This window comes from Electrophorus electricus, chromosome 4 (assembly GCF_013358815.1).
Source record: "Electrophorus electricus isolate fEleEle1 chromosome 4, fEleEle1.pri, whole genome shotgun sequence".
NCBI classification, from domain to species: domain Eukaryota; kingdom Metazoa; phylum Chordata; class Actinopteri; order Gymnotiformes; family Gymnotidae; genus Electrophorus; species Electrophorus electricus.
Window position 1 is genome coordinate 27,297,362 of NC_049538.1, and position 23,677 is coordinate 27,321,038.

Sequence of the window (23,677 nt, forward strand, 5' to 3'; positions counted from 1 at the left end):
TTTGCGATTGGTTTTAATGGTAAAAATATCTTTGGGAACTCTGTAGGATAACCACCCAAGCTGTATATTGCCATGTTAAAACAATCCATTGTGAAACTAAATCGTAAACAGGACTGACGGTAAACAATGAGTGGAAGAGATTGGATGAAATCCTCCCAGGACAAAATGTCTCCCTTTGTTTGTCCTTGCGGAGCTGTTTGTGGTTCGGATGACAAAGAAACTCAAGAAATGGAGCTAGGCTCATTACAGCAAGCTGTGCACAATTTACTTCTGTTCTGATTTAAATTTTATTTGAGTTTTGATTTTAGCCACCATTGTGAAATGATTTACCCTCCGCATGAACCTTTTAAAAAAAAAAAATTGAAAAAAAAAAAAGAAAAAAAGGAAAACATTAATTGAAAACAAAAAAAACATACCTATGTACTGGAAACATGTTAAAGAAATATTGTACTCATTTAATTTTGACAGAATTATTTTTATTAAAATACACATCCATGAGCATAGGGTGTCTGCCTCTTGTATTATTTTGTATTGTTTCTTTACATGATACTATAGACCAAAAACTTCAAAAACCTTTTTTAGATGCATTTGTCTAGTAATGTAAGGTCTGTGTTCTCATGTATGTCTTCTCTCTGTCAGGCTTATTTGATTATAGGAGTGGAACTCTGAAAATGGAGTTAACTGTTCATTGCTATGCAGTTATGGGTGCAGTGGTTCTTTCTGAGGACTTGTCCATCTGAAATGCCATTAAAAAAAAAAAGAAAAACACAAATTTAACACTCATGAATGTGAACATGCATATATCCACAGGACTAACTGGATTTACCATAAACTGACAACCTTACCAACAGAGTGCTCGAGCGTTAACCTTCCTACGTGTTTGTTCTACTGCCTTGGGACCATAATGTGCAGTGTTTGTCAGGTTCTTGGTGTCTGTCTGCACAGGCTGGCTTGCCTTCATACCTTTAGGCATGCTGGTAGATCCACGTAATTCTTGCCCTGCATCAGGCTGTGCTGGAGCAACGGCCACCCGGGAGGAGGTGCCGCTGAAAGGAAGCTGGCTCAGAGACGCTGAGGGGGTGTCGTTTATATACTGATGCCGCTTCCTTGCGTTTCTCTTTCACTGGAGGGACTAAAACTACAAAAGCAAACATAGACTGTGAAGCACAAATGTGACCATCATGATTGTGTAATGGTTGTGTTTGTGTATAATTCTGTAATGTGCATTATTTTAGCAAATGGGTGCTGTACAGACATACAGTTATGTGCAAAATAATAGCAGTCTAACATCATTCATGTGTTTACTGATTTTGGCAGAAAAGATAATACAACATGGGGGAAAAAATTCATGACTAGGTGTAGCGGAGTAACGGGCAACCAACAGAATCAAGTCATGACATGCACGCTGCTAATTGGGTGTAATTGACTAATTTAATGAATGGGGTGTGTTCAAATTAATAGCAGTGTGGAGTTTAAGTAGTGAGGTCATTCATTCTCTGAAGAAACAGGTGCCAATTGTGGCCTGAAACACGTGATGGGGAAAAGAAATACTACCATCGTCGTAGATCATAGAATAACAAGAATGGCAAGGAAGCGTTCAATGACCAGCTCCAAGGAAATCAAAGAAGATCTTCAATTACCCTTGAGTACTGCAACAATCAGAAGATGCCTACATGAAGCCAAACTATTTGCAAGAAGTCCCCGTAAAGTACCATTGCTGAAAAAAGACGTGTTGAAAAGGTTACAGTTTGCCAAAGAACACACTGACTGGCCTAAAGAGAAGTGGTGCAACATTCTATGGACAGATGAGAGCAAGATTGTTCTTATTGGGTCTAAAGGCCACTGACAGTTTGTGAAATGACCCATAAACACTGAATTCAAGCCACAGTACACTGTGAAGACTGTAAAACATGGAGGTGCAAGCATAATGGTTTGGGTATGTTTCTCATACTTTGGAGTCGGAAACATTTATTGCATACCAGGCACCATGGACCAGTTTGAATATATCAGAATACTGGAAGAGGTCATGTTGCCTTATGCTGAACAGCAGAACAACGACCCCAAACACACCGGCAAGTGGGCAGTATCCTGGTTCCAAACCAACAAGATTGATGTTATGAAGTGGCCAGCCCAATCCCCAGACCTCACGCCGATTGAGAATTTGTGGAGTGACATCAAAAATACTGTTTTTTTATGCAAAACCGAAGAATGCAGAAGAACTGTGGAATGTACTCCAGTCCGCTTGGGCTGGAATATCTCTTCGCAGGTGTCAGATGTTAGTTGACTCCATGCCACACAGATGTAAAGCAGTTATCAGAAATAAAGGTTATACAACTAAATATTAGTTCAGTGATCAACAGAAAAGCTAAATCTGTAAACAACTTTCAGTTTATACTGTAAATATTTGTTTGTAAATGAAAATGAAGACACTGCTATTTTTTAACAGCCCATTTATTCTTTTTTTTCCTTCATTTTAAGTTTAAAAATTGATATTTCGTTCATGTTTTCATTTGGAATTGAATGTGCAGTGCTCCCAGTGCCTTTGTGTATATGGAAATAAATGCTATTATGAGGACTGAGCTTTTTCTCAGTTGTTTTAAACACACTGCTTTTATTTTGCACTTAAATGTATAGCTCATTTTGAGAATGCTTATGTACAGAATAGATCTGAGGGCATGGCAGCAGACTCATTTCCTTTAGACTTTAAGGACTTTGCTGTGTGCCAAGGTCAAAGGAACCTAGACACTCAGTTCTACTGTTATGTCTGCCTTTTTTAATAAACACACTTTTGATGGAGAAGTCTGGATGCTGGAATACTCGGGTCTAGCGCTGGAGCTGCTGCAAATAAGACTCAGTTTGTGAAATGTCCGTTCCTGTCACGTTTATTTGGGTATATATAGTTGTAACACAACTGCCAGGTTAACGTAAAAGGATAAAGACAGTGAAACATAGTGGGATCTTACAGTGCGACCATCTTAAAGCCGTGGGCACTGAGGAAACCCCGAAGATCAGATACACTTCTGAACTTCTTCAGACTTCCCATCTACACTCCACGGGGAAAAAAATATTTAAAAGTAATGATGTGACATCACTGTGAGTGATTGTAAATACTAATATATATCTGTAAAGCGTCCTTGAGTATGAGAAAGGTGCTATATACAGGTAAACAACACCACCAACAACAATAATAATAATGTGGGATTATTCTCGTTGTGTGATCTTAAGCGGTCGATGAGAGACGCTACAGTAACTTTAACGTTACCTGAAATGTTTTGATCTCTAGCGTATCTATAACAGTGGCAAATCTTTTCAGAAACTGCGCCAGTTTATCAGGCCTACTTTCTGGTGCCATGGTACTCCGCGGCTGCATGTTTCACGATTTGAATCGAAAAATCGAATTCTCACATACTCATGTGGGGGTATTTTACTCGTCAACCGGCCACCAAGGAAACAGTTCGAGTTAAAAAAAAACAAAACAAAAAAAAACAAAAACAAAAAACGGAGAAGACCACCAGAGGGCGCCATAGCCATACCCACGACATTAACGGCGATTTAAGAAATCAAATAAACTCGATTTTAGATAGCCTCAAGACCCAATACATTAACATTATCTACTGAAGGAATAGTTCCCTTTGTTCTACACTCATGTGATCATCATCAAAGACCACTGTAGACAGAAATCAGGAAATGAAATGTCTGAGTTGGGCACTGTCATATCCTGCAAGGTTTCATTTTTCTACTCCGGGGGTGCTCACAAATGCAGTCACTGCTTTATGAAATGGAAATTGTTTCATCCTTAGCTAAATTTTGGGATTTGAATTTAAATAAGAGGAGGGTTATAATGTGCAAGACTTTGATTATCCACAAATAAAACACAGCATAATCATTTTAAATATTTTATTAGCTCCATAGAACACTTCAGAATCAGCATATAGCCTTCACAGTATTATACACTTCACCCATCTGATTAAAATAAAACCACTGGTTTCTTCAGATTTCAGTTTGGTTTCTCTTACGCAAAAGAAATAGAAACGTTCTGTTCTGGATTCTAATATACATACAAAAGTACAAGAATAAGAAAAATAACTTTCCATATTTTACACATTTATAAAATGCTCTTTTAATAAAAAGGGCTCCCAGTTTACAAAATTGTCCATTATCTCATATTTGTATATACATATACATACATATTTTAAAAAATTATGCTCAGTACATATGGTCATTTGTGTGGTGGCGATTGTTGTATTTCCGATGTGTGTGCTAATATCAACTGTAAATGGAGACACTAAATGAAGAGAATATAAATCTCTGTCCATTGGAAACTGATAACAGTACATTGCATCAAGTTCCTTCTAAGAATAACAATAAAACCTCTTTATATTATAAATATTATAACCAGAGCAGGATCACAAATCTTAATGTCCCCAAATTCCCCTTACAGTTTGACCACCTGCCTTCTAAATGCGCTCTGTCTATGGTTGTGTTCATTTTTTGTTAGAAGCTCACTCTAACCAGTTACTGTCTCAGAACTGCAGATGTTATTGCCAGGTATGTCACGAGGGACCTTCTCTGCTTTAGGAATAATTTGTACTAGGTAAAAAGTGACAAACATGTTCTGCTGACGAAGTGGAAAGGGATAAGATACCAGAGATGAATCTGCACCTCCAAGGGCTCAATACAGCCTTGGCTTACTACATGCATCTGATGGCTACAGTGCAGTCACTTTTCCATGATTATCTGAAACCTTCACATGGCCATTAACAGTTAGCAAGTTGATGAAAATTCAATTATATTAGTAATGATATATTTTATTTATCCATTATCCATCACTTCCTTGTGTTTTCTCCTTTATTTCCTGCTTTGCATCTGGTTCCACCTATCCCATTAATCAGGTAGTCTTATCCGTCTGCCTGAATGAAGGGTCACCACACAGACATGCACACACTTTCGGCTGAAGTATCCATAAGTGGACTCTGTGGACTCTATGAACAAAGTCCCAGTTGTGCAGAATTTTGGCCTTTTCAAAAAAAAAAAAGAAGAAAAAAAAAGGAATTTCCTATTTTTTTTTCTGTACAGAAACACACAGCATGTGAGCACAAAAACAACTGAGTTCACGAGAGGTCACGATCTTGGTGAAGCCATGTCTTGGTGGTAGTTACACCAATGGGGGGAATGAATAACAACCCCAGGAGAGTAAATGTAGATGGCCAGCTTCAAACGGAGAGCCTGCCTGCTCCTCCAGCTATGCAGCTATCCCAGGGTCCACGGCACTCGGAAGAAGCTGGAGGCAAGTGAGAGATTACGAGAACAGGGAAGCGGGGTGAAACTGAGGAGCCAGAACATGCATTTGAGACAAGGGCTGATGCCTACACTTCATACACACAAACTCGCACACGGCGACAATCACGCTGAGTGCCGTGGGAAACTGCTACTCGAAAGAGCAGAATTTGATAGCAGGAAGTGATAGAGAACTCGGCTGCTTAAATGTCATCAGTGCGAGAGGCACAGATATTCACATCATTCCACTCGCGTTCTAATCATAACCCAGGTGATGGTAGGCCCAGCTGAGATCCTCCAAGTGCACCACCATGCAAACATGTCATGTACCTTGCCATGGAATCCACAACACAAAGCAGTTCTATAAGGCTGAACCGTGTCTGAAAGGACAGGATAACATATTACCTACATGTGACTCTGCCGAAGACATCTTTTAGAGAAGACGGAAATGCAAGACAGACTATTACAATGATTTTACAACTACTGGGACCACAGTTAGAGCGTACAGTCGATGATGTGCGTGAACCTGACGTGGTGTGCCCTAACAAACTCTCAGAGCCCTTTGTAGAAAAGCCACAGCTGTATAACACATCGGTGATCAAGACAGTTTGACTAGACTTTTATACTACTATTCTTTATCATTATTATCACCAATTCTACTATGGCATTTTTGACATGCAGGAATCATCACATAAACTGAAGAGGAGTCTCCATTTCAGGACGAGCAAGTGTAACTGCAGAGTGAAGACAGACCCAGCCACATCTACAATACACCTAGTGATTGGATTAGGTATCTCCTTAGTGCCTAACATACCGAGTGAATAATATGCATGTTCCTTCATCCATTTGGCGTAGTGTTAAGAGTTTCTCAGTCTATGAGATGGAAAACCTTTTTTGGCCAGGCACGAGATCAAATGACAATGAAAAAAAAGAGAACATAAGGCATGAGGGAAGGACAGAGCCATAAGGCACTTCCATGAGGTGAAGAGCCCATGTGTAAAGAGCCCACGTGTGAAGAGCATCAGGGCCCTGTCTGCTGTTCCCAACACCAATACTACCAGTACCAGTACTACCCCTTTAGCTTGGAAAGTCCTCAGCCCACCATCTTCTGGATGTTCTGGGACTGGAGAGATGGTACCACTAAACAGTGCGTTTTCTCTTTACTTTATTTACTCAAGTTGTGCACCAACAGTTCCTAAAGAGCAGGTGTCTAGTGGGATTAGATCATGCCGGGCGGGGGGGGTTCGGCTTCACAACGTGATGAGGTTTCCATCCTCTCTCATGCTCTCTTGGCTGCTGCTCATCTTGATCGGGCTGCCATTGTGCGTGGGTGTGGTCAGCGAGCTGAGCGACGCCTTGCTGTCCGACAGAGAGCTGCTGCTAGGCAATGAGACGCTCTGGGGGAGGGGCTTGTGCCCAAAGGCGCCTGATGAGAGAGCGTTGCTATGACCACCGTTCCCATTAGTTAGGCGGTGGGGTGTGTAAGTGGGCAGGTTGTCACTCTCGATGATGAGGTCGGTGTCTTCGTCATCGCTGTCGCCCTCTGCCACGCTGTTGCTGTTACTATACTGGCTAATGGGTTGGGAGGCTGGGCTGAGGATGGAGTCCTGAGAGAGGGTGGAGCCTCCCGAGCCGGCAGAGCTGTTACTGGCCGAGGCTTTGCTGCCACGGTGCACCACGTTATTGTGCTGGTTTGCCGGCTTGACAGTCACTATGAGGTTGTGGCTGTTGGCCACCATCATGTCCGTCACCTGATCCAGCGACTTCCCGTCCACGTCGATGCCGTTAACCTCCAGGATCTCGTCATTCACACCAAGCAGGCCCGTGCTCTCGGCCAGGCCTCCCCTCACCAGGCGCGAGATGAAGACGCCTGGTACTTTCTCCACCCCTTGGGGCGTGATGCGGACGCTGACGCCGTCCCGGATGTAGAAGCCCAGGGGCTTGTGGGTTCCGTGCTTGTGCAGACGCACGCGGCGGTGAGTCTCAGGCAGGATGTCCACGTCGATGATGGAGGAGATCTGGCGGAAGTCCTGCGGCAGGCCAATCAGCAACGCTGGCTTGTTCTTCTGCTGGACAGAACGCAGGCCTCCCAAACCCTTCTTCCTCCTCTGCAGAGAGTTCGTACCGAAGACCACAGGTTCGTTCACATCTGAGAGAGAGGGAGAGAGAGAGAGAGAGAGAGAAATTGGTTACACAATTATAATGAGAACCAACACATTACATTCACCAAAGTGTCAGTGAGGGTCATAGACAGGTGAAAGTACACACAAAAATGCTTGATCCCATCCTGAATACCAAGTGGTACATTTTCATCAGCTCACATGTGTCTTTAACCGAGACTGTTCAATATCCATTTGACCATGCAGGCGCCCACAACACGTGTTCCATACCTCTTCGCTGTTCTTGTGAAATGGAATCCATCCCTTACATTATTCTTTGAAAATGGCAAACGTGAACTGTTGACTGTTATTATGTTATTATGTTATTCACAAGGAACTAAAAACTGCAAAACGCTGGAAGAGACTCAATCTCCCTAATGGCACTGCTGAGGCAGGAATGGATAGATCAACATAAAAAGCCACTGCAGTAAATCTCTCTTGGCCACTTGTAAAAGGACAGACTCGGTAGACAGAATTAAATTACAAGTGAAGCAGATTAATCAAGCCCTCTGTCACTTTATCTGTAAATCTGACCCAAAACATACAGTAAAGAGAGCTGTCTAACACAACTGTTTTTTGTTTGTTTTTTGTGTGTGTGTGTGTGTGTGTTCAGCACTGTGGTCCAGCAACACAACCCAAAACTATTTTTTTTCCAGCAGCAGAAACCAGACATCTCTTAAAGTTAGCAAAACAAAATGTTTTCGCATATGGCAGAGCTATAAGCAACAGCTGAGCAACCTGCACAGATTCAGCAATGTTCATGTCACTTTGACCTTCAGGAAATGCTTGAGGTGTGGACATGACCTGTAGATCACCTGATCTGCACAAAGTCTTTGTTATTCAAATGCGTAATTAACATTTCAGACATGGCTCACCATTTTAAGTGAACATTCGTTGAGCTGTTTATGTCTTGTGTCTACTTAGCCTGATATCCTCCCATCTTTTTCATCATGTTCCATATGCACACTGGGTGATTCTGTCCAAACACTCGGGGCAGGGGCGTTACATCAATTAAGATGATTGACTGTAAGCCCCTGCTGTCTGATGGTGGAGGGGCCAGCCCTGGATTGCCCTGGATTATTACACCGCGCTCTTCATATCTAATTCCTGATCACCGTGCTCCTGGAAGATGCTGGAAAGTAAGGATGTGGGGCTTGAAGGACAGCCTGAACCAGCTGGACCGCGACCCCTGACCCACACACTAATGAGAAGAGCCATATATTCATTGACAGATGTCCAGACTGATGCATTGATTCTAGCAAGGACAACAGAGAAAAGTGTGTGTGTGTGTGTGTGTGTGTGTGTCTCTCACACACACACACACACACACACACACACACACACACACACACACACACACACACACACACACACACACACACACGAGTGCATGTATACTCTCACACATGTTTAGCTGTGTGTGCACGTGTCATTTTTGGACCATTCATGTCACTCTCTCAACATACACACAGCGTACACACAGCGTACACACAGCGTACACACAGCGTACACACAGCGTACACACAGCGTACACTGCTACATCTGCCCATGTGTCACAGTGAATTTCATGCAACTTCGCTTTGCTTTTGTTACATGCTTCTCACACAGCTGGAGTTCAGACTGTCTAGCTCCGTTACGCCGAAAGGCTGCCCCCCTACAGAGAGCAGCGCAGGCTGTGTTATTAAACTGCTCAGGGGAGGAAGGGAGGGGTTGTCCCGTCTGCTGCAAAACCAGCCAGGGCCGACGGCGGGGGGTACAAGGAGATGATGGGACTGGCCTGCCCAAGCCAGGTGACCCCCCCCCCCCCCCGAATTCTGTTGGCTGACAAGGGAGGAAGAAATTGGTCTTTTAACTACCGTAGGTTTGTTTCTTTGTTGTTATTGAAAGGAAAAGTCAGGGTATAAAATGAGGAATGAGAAATGTGTGTGTTTTCACATTGCATGCAATAAACACCATGTGCATTAACGTAGTAATGTGATGTATAGCTGAGAGATTAAAGGTTAATGCATATAGAAGGCTGAAAAAACATTAAACAGATCATCCTTACACACACACACACACACACACACACACACACACACACACACACACACACACACACACACACACACACACACACACACACACAATCAACATCCACAGATACTCCTCCATCTCATCCACTTCTATCCCTCACCCCCATCACTTCAGCTGGATGTCATATGAATCACAGTATATGACTAATCACCAAACCCACTCAAAGTCACTCCGTTGCTCCAGCAACCTCACATTAATGCAATCCGGGAGAATATGAGCAGACAGCAAGTCAGAAGAGGTTATGGTACAAACCCCGGCCCACCCAAACACACATACACCCCCCCCGCCACACTCCCAGTCTAAGCGTCATAACAACGTTACTAAGCCTCTTATCAAATTACTCCTATCTGGAGCTGCAGAGGTCATGCACTGCCACTGAACAGACCCGAATAAGTTATTCATGAAGATGGAAGACACTAAGCCAGATGAAGCAGGAGCACAAGAACAAAGGATTTCTGCAGAATTCCAGAAAATTCTATAAGGTATAAAGCACTGAGGACTACAAAAGACCTGCTCAGTTCTAGGTGGGCTTTATGAAGAGCAAAATCTAGGCTCTCATGACAAATCACTCCAACACGAACACACCGTTCTCTGGCTGAAGGCTTGCACACAAGGTGTTATGCAAACCAGACGATAAAGCTTGGGGTACAGCTATGAACAAAACAAAATCAGTCACAGAAATAGAAAATGATAATGGATGAATCACGGAATCACAGAGAAACCCGGGAAATGTAACCACAATACCCATACTGACTGTACACGCCTGCCGTGTGAAACGGTGCCGAGCACCTTGCGCACATCTCTCTGCATTAAGAGAGCCTCAGAGGGCCTTGTAGGGCATTCTGGGAAATATAATCAAGTAGAAGGACTGTGGCAGTGCAGTGGGTTCAATGATATGACAGACACATTACTGTTCACCTATGGCTTGATGCATCTTTTTGTTGATACCTCTGTGAAGGATATGAAGAGGTACATGCTGTCTGTCTCCCTCTCTTTCCATCATTTTCCCCCCTCTGTGCCAAATATTAAACTGCCTACTGACCGCCAACAGCTAAATATGCAAAACTCCCAGTTTCGTTATGTACATGGGCACAAACAGACCTGCTCACTGAAGTGAAGAAGGCCGTGGTAGCTCAGTAGATACGGTTGCCAGTTCAAGCCCCACCACTGCCAAGTTGCCACCATCAACCGCTCAAGTTGTATTCAGACGTAATTGTAAGTCACTTTGGTAAAAAGTGGCTTTACTCAAGTTGTGGAAGTTTCTGGAACAAACATAAAATATGCTGGAACCAAAAAATTCCACAATCAACATCAGCCTGAATCTCACTGTCCAGAGTCTGAGTCAAGTATATTATTGTAGATATCCTATCTTATTGCCTTCATGGCTCCGTGTCTAAGCAGTGTGTTATGCTAGTGAAAGGTGGCTTATTAACAGAAGCTTAACACTTCATGTCCTGTTACGGAAGGGGCTGGGGTTTTTGACACCATACATCACCACGGAGGGTTACTGCAGAGACACGTATTGTGCTTTTCAAGCCTAATCCACAGTCAGTGTCTCCTCTGATTAAACAGGTAAACATTAAGGCAAAAACTATGAAGACTCGAACGCGCTGCACTCTTGCTTGCAACTGATCGTAACTGATGTTCTGAACTCTCTGCTTTACAGCCCCAATTCCACAGTCTGTACCAAGCGCTGTGAGCCTCCACCACAGATTTCCACCCTTACATTGACAGTGGACAGGCCAGTATGAGAGAAAGTATTTATTATTATTAAAAATACCAATATGATAAATACCAGACGACTGTCCGTTTCATTTAGAAGCACTCCCTGTCCACCCTAAAGACCAGCACATGGCAACATCAAGTGTGCACGTCCCTTAATAACTGCTGGGTGTGAGGGGGGCATGTGGTGTGCCCCCACTGCCGCTGGCTACGTGTGAAGATGTTGATGGAGAACTGCTCGGGGGCACCCCCCGTCCCCCCCGTCTGTCTGCCTGTCTCTCCCTGTTGTCTTATGGTTCTGGGTCCAATTACATCTGTCACCTAATGACCCCTGCTGTGCTGGCATAACTCATGCAACCGTTAACGTCTGTGTTTTACATTTCAGTCGCACTTTATGTCAGATCTTATCACTGTCACTTTCATTAGTCCGAGTCAATAGACCTGCCAAAGGATGACAAATTGTTCATTTAATTATTTCTTTAATGGTTTTAGATTTACATTCTTAGCTGCTGATGGCTGAAACTGAAAATCCTCGTTCTAAAGAGCTGCGACTTCCTGCTCCAAATGTCATCTGGTTTTCAGATATACAATATGGTAATTACGTTCATCTTTTTGACTTCGCTTTCTTTTGTTCTTTCCTGTAGAAGTCACGGTGTTGTGGGTTTCAATCCCTGTCTGGGTGTGGCAGGCTACAGTAAGGCACACATGCCTGTCAATCACACACGCGCTCTGCTGCCTGTGTATCGCCCTGAGAATATGACCTCACCCTGTACTACTACCATCTGGAAGCCAACACTTGGCCATATGTTCTCTATGGCAAGGAAACACCCGCAAACTGCCCCGCCCCTTGCCCCATGCAGTCTAATGTGTACAGGAAAACTTTAAGATCTGTTCACTCACTCACACACACATACATACATACATGCATGTATATACATGCACACTTTAAAGTGATGGTGTGAAAGGAAAGATGTATTAACAATTTAGTGTGATAGTGCTTAGATATAGTTGACTCTACCAACGTCACATACCATGATATAAACTTACAAGACATGTAAAAACCATACAGCATACTGAAGTATACACAACAATCGTGCACATATACACACATATAAACAGGGTCGTAACAAATAGGGGATTGTCTGGAATTACCCAAGAGGTTGATGAGGGCCAGTTCTAATCCCTAATCCTAATCCTGGGATTATGATTAAACACAAGCACATGCATCATGCAACCTCCCAACCATTAAGGAAAGAAATGAACCGCAATCTTTTATTTTCATTCGTTAGATTACAGCCGAGGTCTGTGCTAAGATCTCGGTAAGTACTTCACCAGTCAGTTACAGTTGAGAGGCTTCACGCCTCCTCTTGCCATGCACAGGTCATCAGCCCTTCTGCTCACACATCAACAATGGTCTGTTTGTGACTATACGACAGCTACTGGGTGGATAGTGTGGGTGGCAGACCACTTGAAACTGTGCACCGAATGTGAAGCATGTGAAAAACCTCAGCTACGCTGCTGTGCCAGAACCATCTGATCACCACAAGGTTATTGCTGAGACAGTGTTCAGATGGGGTTTGCCATATCCAGTCAGCAGGGGTCATGTGGTCATAAACAGACCAGTGATGAACGAGGGAGACTGACAAATCTGAATGGACACAACTGGAATACAGTATGGACCTGTACACCCATTAAACAGGTGTGTCTAAGAAAGTGGTGTGTGGAGGTATCAGGTAAGATGTTTCTAGTGTAGACATAAGAAAGGTGCTTCCAGCAAAAGTACAGACAAAGCCAGAGTGGAGAAAGACACGTTTCTGAGCTTTACTACTTCCTTCTGTGGGAAATGGCCCAGCAGAGCAGAAGGTGTACACAAAATAAAATAAACTTCCACAGAGCCAGGTTGACTTCCTCCATCGAGATTAAACAGGTTCTGTTTTTCCACTTCTCTGTCCTGGGTCGAGAGTTCATCCTGCCACAACGTGAATGGAGATTAACCTTCAGTCCTTTAGCGGTCTGGGTTTCATAGCTCCAGTGCAAGGGCTGATCTTTGATCAGATCTAATTATAGCTATATGTATACTTGTTTCTATGTCCAAAGAGGTCATGACTGACCCAGAAGCAGCTCTCTGCAGCTAAATATAGGAAGTGCACGTTCTCTTCCTAATCCACATGTAGGCAGCTGCCAGTCAGGGAGGGCGTTCCTCCCTTGTCCTGCATGTCCTGTAGAAGCTCCATGTCATCTCATTGAGGGACAGCATACGCCCATTGACTCATGGCCCAAGCGTCTGATTTTGGGTGGGGGGGGGCAGGAAACCCAGGCTCTGCACCAAGCTCCTGCTGGGCCAGATCACACCCACTTCCTCATTCCCCGGAAGGCTTATGGACTCAGTTCAAAAACGGTCCCCAAAAATAAATGCAGACTGTCAAAACGCACGTGTCATCCCAGGGAGTGGTGTTCTCAGACGTCGCCTACCGCACCGCACAGGAACGCGCTCTAAAATTAGCCTGAACCAGTTTTGCCAGGAGAGGGTTAAAAATGGCAGCGAGACTGGCCCAGTCTCCAACTCTCCTCATCTGTCTCTCTCCCTCCTGGCACTCTTTTCCTCTTTGATCAGTCTCTGCTCCTCCTCTTTGGTCCCCATCACCTCTCTCCTATTCCCCCCCCCTCTCTCTTTCACTCACATCTCTGTTTTGCTTGCACCTCTCCTTCACTGTTCCCTAAACAGTGGTTTCCATTTGCATGGTTGTCATGGAGATTGGGGCTCAGATACCACACCTGTGGAGCAGGCAGGCCATCCAGTTCACACCACGCCCTGCTTTCTGATTCGCCTGCTCATTGTCTCGACAACTTACTGACCTATACCCTGCGAGCAAGGCGTTTCCGACAACCAATAGGAGAAGAGTTAGAGGTCACGCTCACTCTCAGCAACCATGCATTCTTTGCAAAGCAGCTATGCAGAGATGCCGGCAAGAGATTGAGCTGTGAGTAGCGACTGCGTTCCAAAACGGAGGCATCAGCCAGCTGAGAGGCATCTGGAGACTGGTGGGTGAGATTCACACGAACACAAAGCAAGTGAGGCTCTCTCAAGGCAGGTGTTCCCTATCATTATTCGAAATAGCAAGAACAGACAGACAGAGAGACAGAAAGACAGAGAGACTCCTCTAGCTAGGAGCACACACCTGCACAACAGATGTAGTGGTGTGCCACCCATCCTCCTTTCCTGTCTCATTCCTCACTTTCCCTCCTTCTGTGTCTCGATCAAACTCCTTTCTCCTCCCCCTCATCCTCTCCCTTCTCTCTGCTACAGGTCTTTTTCAGCAGTTTTCTTCTCACTTTCCCATATGAACAATCCACCATTCGTTATGTTCACAACTCAGCAGTGCTGGGGAAACTAACTCGAGCAACCAAACAATTGGGAGGGAGTGTGCCATACACACGCCTTCCACTTCACCCTGTGGACTATACTTAAACACATTACACACACACACGAACATCTGCTGGAAACTCTGATCATCCTGCCCTCTGTCTTTGCAGTCTCTCTCTGTGTGTGTGTGTGTAGTATCTGCCACTCCCATGTCTCACCACCTCCTACAGTCTTATTGATGTAAACACCAAATGGGTATTAGTCTGCAATCTCATTGGCTAATTAGCTAATAACACACCTGTTAACCAGGAAAACACTATGCACTGGCAGTGTGTTGTTTTGAGAGCGGGGCTCCTCCTTGCAGACCTCCGTTACTAATGAGACGCAGCTTTTCCTGCAGTGGAAAAGAGGAGGTCGTTCACCACCTCAGTGAACAGATCCAACAGCACAAACAAGACATATCGGTGGAGTTTCCATCTCTCTGGCGTTTCTCACACACACACACAAACACAGAAACAAAGACACACAGACAATTTAAAAAAAAAAAAAAAAAAAAGAGAGAGAGAGAGAGCACCTGTTTGTACCCACCGAGCACACGCGTGTACACGTGTATGAGGGCAGCCCTCTAAGCAGTGGCTGTGTACACGCGACACGCCTCTGCTTCAGCTTAGCTCGCTTCCCTTCCACTACGTCTGCAGCTGCACAGTATTTGATCTACAACGCTGCAATTTCCCTCTATTTGATTTATTTCTTTTTTTTAATACAACATACAGCTACAAGGACCGTGCTACACGCTCACCCTGTGCCATACTAAATGGTTTTAACGCCTAATCAATATTGAATTTACAGCATAGACAGATCTCTAATCTCAGCCTGCATCTGATAAATTAGTCTGTGGCATACATTTAAAGCACAGAAGATAGAGATGCATATGAACCTTTTGCTCAGTGTTTTTAATTTCACTTGCACTCAGCACTTTATCCTCGTGAAAGAAGGCCACAGAATACTTTTTTAGCTAGAGAGATCTATCCGGTTTTGAAGTAGTACGCTGAACAGAATTTTGTTGCGGTAGGCTTTACAGCAAAGCTCCTTCTATTTGCCTGTATTACTGATGTCAGCATTGCCTGCTAGTCTCATTGGTCCCCATCTGCCATGAGGACGCCATTATCCACTGCTTGTGTTATGTGGGATGAGCTCATACTAAAAGGTCCATCAATCTCCTCTGCGTTTCAGTTAGGCTGCTCTTAAAGCCCCCGCTGAGAGATAGAGAGACAGAGACAGACAGAGAGACAGACAGACGGGGGGAGGAAGAGAACACAGGGTGGGGAATAACTGATTAGAGACAGCGCATGATCTCAGGCACACAGCTGATCCTTCATCTCTGTAGCATGTAAATCACTTCTGCTCAGAGCAGGTCTGGAGGCTAACTGACATTACACAAGCTGGTTTGTACCACTGTTGGGGGATTTCTAGGTAGTGTTGGTGTTGACTATGCTGCGACTGCAAATTGCTGGGGGTTTATGTTGTTAGAGTAATCATTTACAATGTGATGGTATTTTTGGACTTTCGGCCTGGAAAAATTAAGGCTGGAATAAAATAAGAACTAGAAAAATGCAATTTTCATTCATCTTGACTTGCATGTGTTTGATTAAAGCACATAAAATGTTATAAATGATCAAAACAAATGTCACCAATCAATTTTATTTGCATTTCTATTTGTGGGCTGACATTTACGGACATCATAAACACAAGTGCACTTTAAGAGCCACATTCTTAAGAACTGGTCCGTCCAGTCCACAGTCCTGATGCATTTCCTTCACGAATTTCCACCCTCTGTCAAAATTTACAACACTGCTGTATCTGCCTCTAAAACACTGTGCAGACCAAACCCACGAGCTCAGCACAATAAATCAAACATTCACTTCTTCTGCCCTCCACAAACGTGCATGCACACACAAGCACGCACCTACATGTGAAGGCAATGCCCTGCCGCTTTTGATCTGCTCTGATGAGAGCAGGTGTCAGTAGCAGGCAGGCACAGGCAAACCTTTTTATTACCCAAACAGTCCTGCTTTTTCAATGAGCTGAGAAAGATGACATCTGCCATATAAAAGAGTTACAACATACAGTGGAGGGAAGAGAGAGGCAGAAGGAGACTCACCACAGCCTGTCACCACAGCCTATCCTCCAGTACGATGTAGGTTATATAACCTTGTCCTTCTAGATGTTTCAGCGGAGGGGTGGGGGGTCATTATCACAACATTAGCAGGTCATAAGAACACAACAATAGTGTGAGTCAAAACACCAGAATTCTGTAAACCAAGGGAAAGAAGCCGAATGCTAAATACGAACCGAGAGGATTCCATCAGCAGCCAACATGCTACACAAATCCCAAGTAGAACTAAGCCGTCTCTAGACCACAAAAAATATGAAAGGGTTGGGTAATACAAAAATAAATAAATAAATAAATAAATAGATAGATAAATAAATGGAAAATTCAGTGCAGCAGGAAAAAAAAAAAAAAGCCATTTTCCTCTTACGGAGCATATGAAGCTGTAATGGGTTGGCGACAGCGCGGCAGCCCAGAGCAGCCTGCCACCGCGATAAGCCTGCTGGGATACGCGGCATGCGGCTCCCCTCACAACAGGCTTTATTAAACAGATCCAGCCTGAAAGCCAAGTTAACAGAAATCTGAGAGCACACAGTCAGACACGAGGGAGATGGGGGACTGGGACTGGCAGCTGGAAGGAGAGAGCAGATCCAAGCTCTTACTCTCCTTTAAACCGAAAACGTTCACATATCACCAAAGGGCTAGCGGCCTTACCTGCGCGCGGGCGCGTTCACACACAAGCACACACGCATATGGACATGGATTCAGACCCACACAACTGAAAAGTAATGGAAAATGCTAATATCAGGCTTTACCCATGTATGTTTAGCCATGCCCTGTGTCTAGAGGATTTCAAAAATCAACCTACAAGAGATGACAGAAGATTTCTTTAAAACTTGCTTGCCATTTTAGACGGTTGGTCCAAGGAGCTGTTAGAATTCTACCTTAATTCAGAGTCTCTGAGTAAGTGTGAGCAGGCTCCTGTAGTAATGGACACACGTGGCCCTTGCCTTTCTACTCCACAGCCGTGACACAATGCATATTCGTGATTCAAACGGGGATTATGTAATACGTGGTTATGCCTACACACTCACTCAGTCAGGCACCCTTTCTCTTACTCAGATAATAATGCTATTGAAGATATTTCGAAAAATAGGATGGCAAAATTCAGCATCTAATCCCGCTCTCACCGTTTTCCCCTCCTTTTCATCTCATATTAAATCATCCAATCCTGTTTGCTGGAAAACAGCTTCTCCTTAGTAACATTTCTCACCCCACCTCATATCAAACTCGCCCACCCCCCCCCCCCCCCCACCACCTTATGCTCACCATCACCCAAACTGAGACCAGCACCCCACATCAAAAGAACCACATCTCCCTAGGTTTCACACCACACTAGAATATAGTTCACCTTCTCACATCCTCCACATTCCTTGATTATTGCAGCAATCCAGCTGGTTGTGTTGACCTTATGCCTGTGTGTGTGTGCGCGCGTGTGTCTGTGTGTGTGTGGTAGTGTCAGAGCCAGGCAGCAGTGCTGATGCAGCACTAGTTGTTCCCAGTGTGTGGGGTGTTCAGGCCCATACAAGCAAACAATGCATCCCTCTGTCACACACACGCACAACATTCTAACCCTAAGCTCCACCCACCAAACAAATTCAATGAGGTCCTGTAAATGGCAACGCCTGTCGTAGTCTTCTCAAAAGATACTGAGAAACAGGACGAGCACGCTATGACCACAGAGCCAGGCCTTATATTCACTGTGACAAACGGGTTCTTTTAAGCCCCCTACTGACACTAAGCAACCACACAGTCACTAAGGAGCTCACCAGCAGTGTTACTCACTGAGATATGAGCACCCTGTAAATAAGAAGAACAACTCCGAAATCATTTTCATGAAGTTATAATTACGAGGAAGTTTGATGCAATGTATGAAAGTGTAACAGAGAGAGCATCTCTTTGGCAGCTACTCCCACTATGAAAGAGGGTAGTCTTTGCAGAGCGTGAGTGGGTGTGGAGGGGGGGGTGTCGAAACCATCCACAGATGATTAGCATCTCCAAAAACATTACACAAACAGAAACAGCGGAGGAAGGCAGGATGGTGAACCAGAGGAGAAAGGCAGGATGGTGAACCAGAGGAGAAAGGCAGGATGGTGAACCCGAGGAGAAAGGCACGATGGTGAACCAGAGGAGAAAGGCACGATGGTGAAAACAGTTCTTAAGGGCACTGGCAGCACATTTTCCAGAATGTTGTGCTGAAGATTATGTTTTGATCAGAGCCACTGACCATGACCCCAGGAGTAATGGAGAAACAAGAGAGAGAGAGAGACACACACAGGGAAAAGCAGCGAGAGAGGGAGCGAGCAAGAGAGAGAGAGAGAGAGAGAGAGAGAGGGGGGGGCAGAAACACAGAACAGAGAGAGAAGAGAGACAGAGACATGGAGACAGACTAAGAAAGAGTGAGAGAGAAGCAGAAAGAAATGGAGAGAGAGAAAAACAGAGAGGGAAAGGGACAGGAACGCTCTGTGCTCTAGTCTTATGCATAACTATCGGCATTCCTCTGATCTGGCCTGGAGCCAAACATAGCCCTGAAACTGAGATAGGTCTGACTGGCACCAACTAACACCCCCACCACCAAACACTACCACCATCCTACTCACTAACATAAGACAATACTCACAATATGATGATATATTGTTTTTGTTAACGGACAGGATGCTACCCACCTTCCGCCCGAACACAACACACAGCGGTAAGCAGCAGCAAACTACGGCACCTCTGGATGGGACGTCCTTAAATGAACGCCTCCTACCGTTGTTCACCGTTCACGAGCGCACCGGCAAGCTCACGTTCACACAGCCACATAGCCTCTCCAACATCAAAGGACACAACACCAACTACAAAGGCTTTCCACTTAGTGCCCAACACTACCGCCTCCACCAGGGTCGCTCCTCCAGGACAGATCGGCAACACCCTTACCTCTTCTCTGGATGATAACTCGTAGCAGGGGGCTGGCGGACGACAGAGCCTTGTGGAAATTGTCGTCGTTGTTGATGGGCAGTAGGTCGCCGTGGACGTCGGCATAGCCGAGCAACACGTCCACACCAGGGATGCGGTGCACGTTCTGCAGCAGGCGGTAGAACTCCTGGAAGCCGCTGGCACTGCTCCTCTGCAGCGCGAATCGACGGTATTCTGCTTCAAACTGTGGCACACAAACATTGGAGGGTTACCCAGGTTACCCGGGCACAAAGCAAAGGGGAGGTGCTCAGCATAAAGGAACTGTATTAGATCTAGTGCACTATGATACTTTGTCTTCTTTTTATAGCTAATTCCTACCATAATCTCTGTATTCCATTTAGTGAGTGAAGCTATTTTTTGGTAATAATTGAACGATAATTTGGGAATAATCTGAGTCGTTACTTTTTATAGGCCAGTCTAACATGGCTATTTTATTGGACATTTAAAAAAAGCACATGAATGCATGTGCAAGCATACATACACAAAAGCAAACATGCACACACATTCACACTCGCGCGCACACACACACACACACACACACACACACACACTCTTCTGGCTATTTCAAGACTGCCTGCACCTGCCTCTCGCTTTGATGTGCACTCACGGGCTCTATGAGGAGCCACTGAGGTGGCAGAGGAATAGGGAGGGACTGAGGCAGGGTCAGCCCAGCACTAGAATAGATACAGCACGCACGCAAAGAACCAGGACTTCCTTGATCACAAAGATGTGTCCAGTGTGCAAGAGACGGAAGAAAATGAAAAGAACAAGGCCCTTTGATGGCGCTGAAGGTTAAGAGCGTGGCCTCGAGTGCCTTAACAGATACTGTAGAAGCTGTGTCTTCACTGACAAACTGAGGCCGCGGCTAACTGATATTTCAATGTCCCTCACAGGGTCATCTGGAAGAATCTTACGGGAAGTTCACGCCTTGGTTCTTCCTGTGTTGGTCTCGGTTACATAAATTCGATGGCTGTCTACAGCAAGTCCATGATAATGCATGATGATGCATTTCAACTGATTTATTTCTGGCTGATCTGGATATAGCTCTCATTTTCTCTCACATTCTCTCTCTCCCTCTCTCTCTCTAGCAGGTGGAAATGGACTAAAATTACACAGTAGCATCAATTACAGATCTATAAAAAGGGCTGATGTTTAGAAAGGGTATTTCTGTGTCCATGTTTTAATACATAACTTACAATGTAGACCAAACCTGAGTACACGCTACTCTGTGCCTTCTGCTTTTCAGAAGCATCCACTGTGCACACAGTGCCAGCATCCAGAAACCTGCCTTGCTTACCTGCAGTATATCTTCGCAGGCACGGAGTTGTGCATACAGCAGAGCCAAACAAACACTTACAATCCAAACCAGCCAAAACTAAAGGCATGCCACCCTCAGCCTCAAGTAGCATGCTGCAAGTGCCACTCCTACAGAGAGCACAGCAGAACCGAACCTTTCCACATCATCCAAACCTCGAAAATATAGATGTTTGGAGTGAGCAGACCCTAAATAAAGCTTCTGTCATGACTCCAAAAGGAAGGAGCGGGGAGCTGTCAGTACAGTATAACACCCAGGCTGACGCAAAGCAGTTTAAGATTTAACTCACATTTACCTCAGGAGTTTGATTCACAGAGATATAAGATCTTCGTTCGCGTAATCATCCAAAGTTTCCCTAGCAAATCATCTATCACAGAGTGAGTAGACGAGGGTGCGAGAGAGCCGAGAAGAGAACGAAAGATTAGCAATGTTAACATTTTTTTGACTATCAGGTCAACACACTTCAAATTCTGTGCTAAGGAACACAGCACCCTTGCACAGGCAATACCTCTGCCTAAGGCCTGGGACACACGTATTTATTCCCTTCAGACAGTCGAAACACATCCGGCCATCTCTCCACATCCGATTTCACTCCTTGCCCAGATGAAGTGGTATCGGTCAAAACAAAGCCTCTAATTTCATGTGGTGCTTAGAAGAAAAGCCATAGTCCTTTCCCTGTTATTAGCTTTTACACGGTTCCACTGCCTGTTTGCCTAACATTACTTTAGAGATGAGAGTGATAGAGCACAGCATGCCTGTGGCTGCCTGCTCTCCTTGAAATACCAAGAAGAACAAACACACTGAACCGAATGCCCTCAAAACACCACGGAAGGGTCTACAAAGCTAAGAGGTAAAATAATAGCTTGTCAATAAATATAAATATTCGTGAATTTGATCTCCCCTTTTATATTGATAACCTTAGATCATTGTTGACTGTGGCAGTCACATGACCCCACAACAGATCGAGTTTGTTTGCGAATAAGATGATCAGTGTTGGAGTGTTTCGCTGTGCTATTTATAGTGGTCATAGTGGAAATATTTAAACACCTATCAAAACTCACAGTTCAATTCCTAAAATTAGTCCATGTCCTGAGCTATACATTAATATACCCAGCGGTCGGGGTATCGTTTCTACCTCACTGAAAATAGCAATTTGAGGACACGTATGCTTGAGACGGGGGTGCATAATATTACCGCACCGGTGGTGCATGGTATGACACCGATCAATGGGGCCCTATCGCCTCATTTCGACCGTCTTCTCGATGACTCCCAATGCACCAGAACCCCAGTACATCCGCTCCCAGCAGCATCGCAGAGAACATATGGTCCAGACGTTCAGTACAACGTGTCATAATGAGCCAAACACAACTCGAGCCAAGCGCTCGTCTAGCGCCCAGGACGTGCCGACGCACAAATTTTACAATCGACAACACCAGCCTTTCACGCCCTCTACGGTCTACTATCCAAAATGAAAAATATACGTTATTAAACGTAAATTACAGTAGCCTACTGGTGTATTTTTGTCATATGTGTAGTTCCCAACGAAAGGGGTCTTTCGCGCATTCGTGCGCAAAGTGTACACGGACAAGCTGCGAAACGGCACCTCCGCCGATCCAAATACATCAATAATCAGACTTACTTTGCTCTTCACCTCGACCACGTTGTCGGCGTTTTTGAGCGGCGTCCTCTGGTTTCTTGACATGTTGGTCGTCGTGTAGTAGTCAGCAGCAGCGTACGCGAAGCTGAACCGAGAAGCCAGTGAGTCGAGTCCTCGTACGCGCATTTGCGGGCAGCAGCGGGGACGCTGACGAGCGCGCAGCTCTGCGCAATCCACAGCACTGGCGGCGAAACCCGCCTGGGTCTCTTAGAGGCGGGTTCTATCGGCAGTGGGCGGGGCTAGTTCCGTTCGACAATTGTGACGTCAAGGACAGGATGGTGAGTGGTATCACATGAAATGCTGGTCGGTGCCGTTACCTCAGAGATCAGTAGGTGGGACCAAAAAATCCTCACAAAACCGTCACTGCAAGTAACGTACGAGCTATTTATAAAGAACAATTGATATTAAATTATTTAATATTTAAAAACAATGACAGTCGGAAAACCACAACCTCAGGAAAGGATCGCTTATTTTTGTAACAGTTTACTGCTTTATCCATTATTATTCTCGCATATTATGAAGAGAACTTCGCCGGCAAATATTAAACTGCCTTAATTCGCTTTAAATGATTTTACTTACATGCTTGGTTTTGTTTGGTTGTGTTTGTTTGCTTGTTTGTTTTTACCTGTGACGTTTAATTGGCTTTTCTCAAACTTCCCTTTACGAGTTAGACACTATGTCTTCACTATGCCTAAATGTCCATCTTGCTGCTAGGTTATGACCCAGATGACCCAGAACCACCTAACACTCAGCCTGAGTGACAATGCTAATAAAAGTTCGATGCCATCAATATGATTATCGGTTCCGTTTGATGTATTCTACCTAAGAAGATGCCGCGTCTTCTCCCTACATGCCCACTCCACTTTGATCCGGAGCCCTGCCCAGAAACTTCCCTCAATATACAAAGAGTTATAGAAATGACAGAAATGCACCAGTTGCTCTGCATAGAAGGTCGTATGTAACCGTAGCTCTCAAAATC

At 44.7% G+C, this 23,677-nt stretch overlaps 1 protein-coding gene across 1 annotated transcript; it reads right to left on the reverse strand.

The window, feature by feature from the left end:
* Positions 1-3,882: 3,882 nt before the first annotated feature.
* pard6a (par-6 family cell polarity regulator alpha) lies at positions 3,883-22,862 on the reverse strand. Its single transcript, XM_027004019.2, has 3 exons — positions 22,681-22,862; positions 19,688-19,910; positions 3,883-7,426 (listed from the first exon to the last, which is right to left on the reverse strand). Exons 1-3 carry the CDS (start codon positions 22,822-22,824, stop codon positions 6,528-6,530), a joined length of 1,266 nt encoding a protein of 421 aa, XP_026859820.1. The 5' UTR covers positions 22,825-22,862; the 3' UTR covers positions 3,883-6,527.
* Positions 22,863-23,677: the final 815 nt, after the last annotated feature.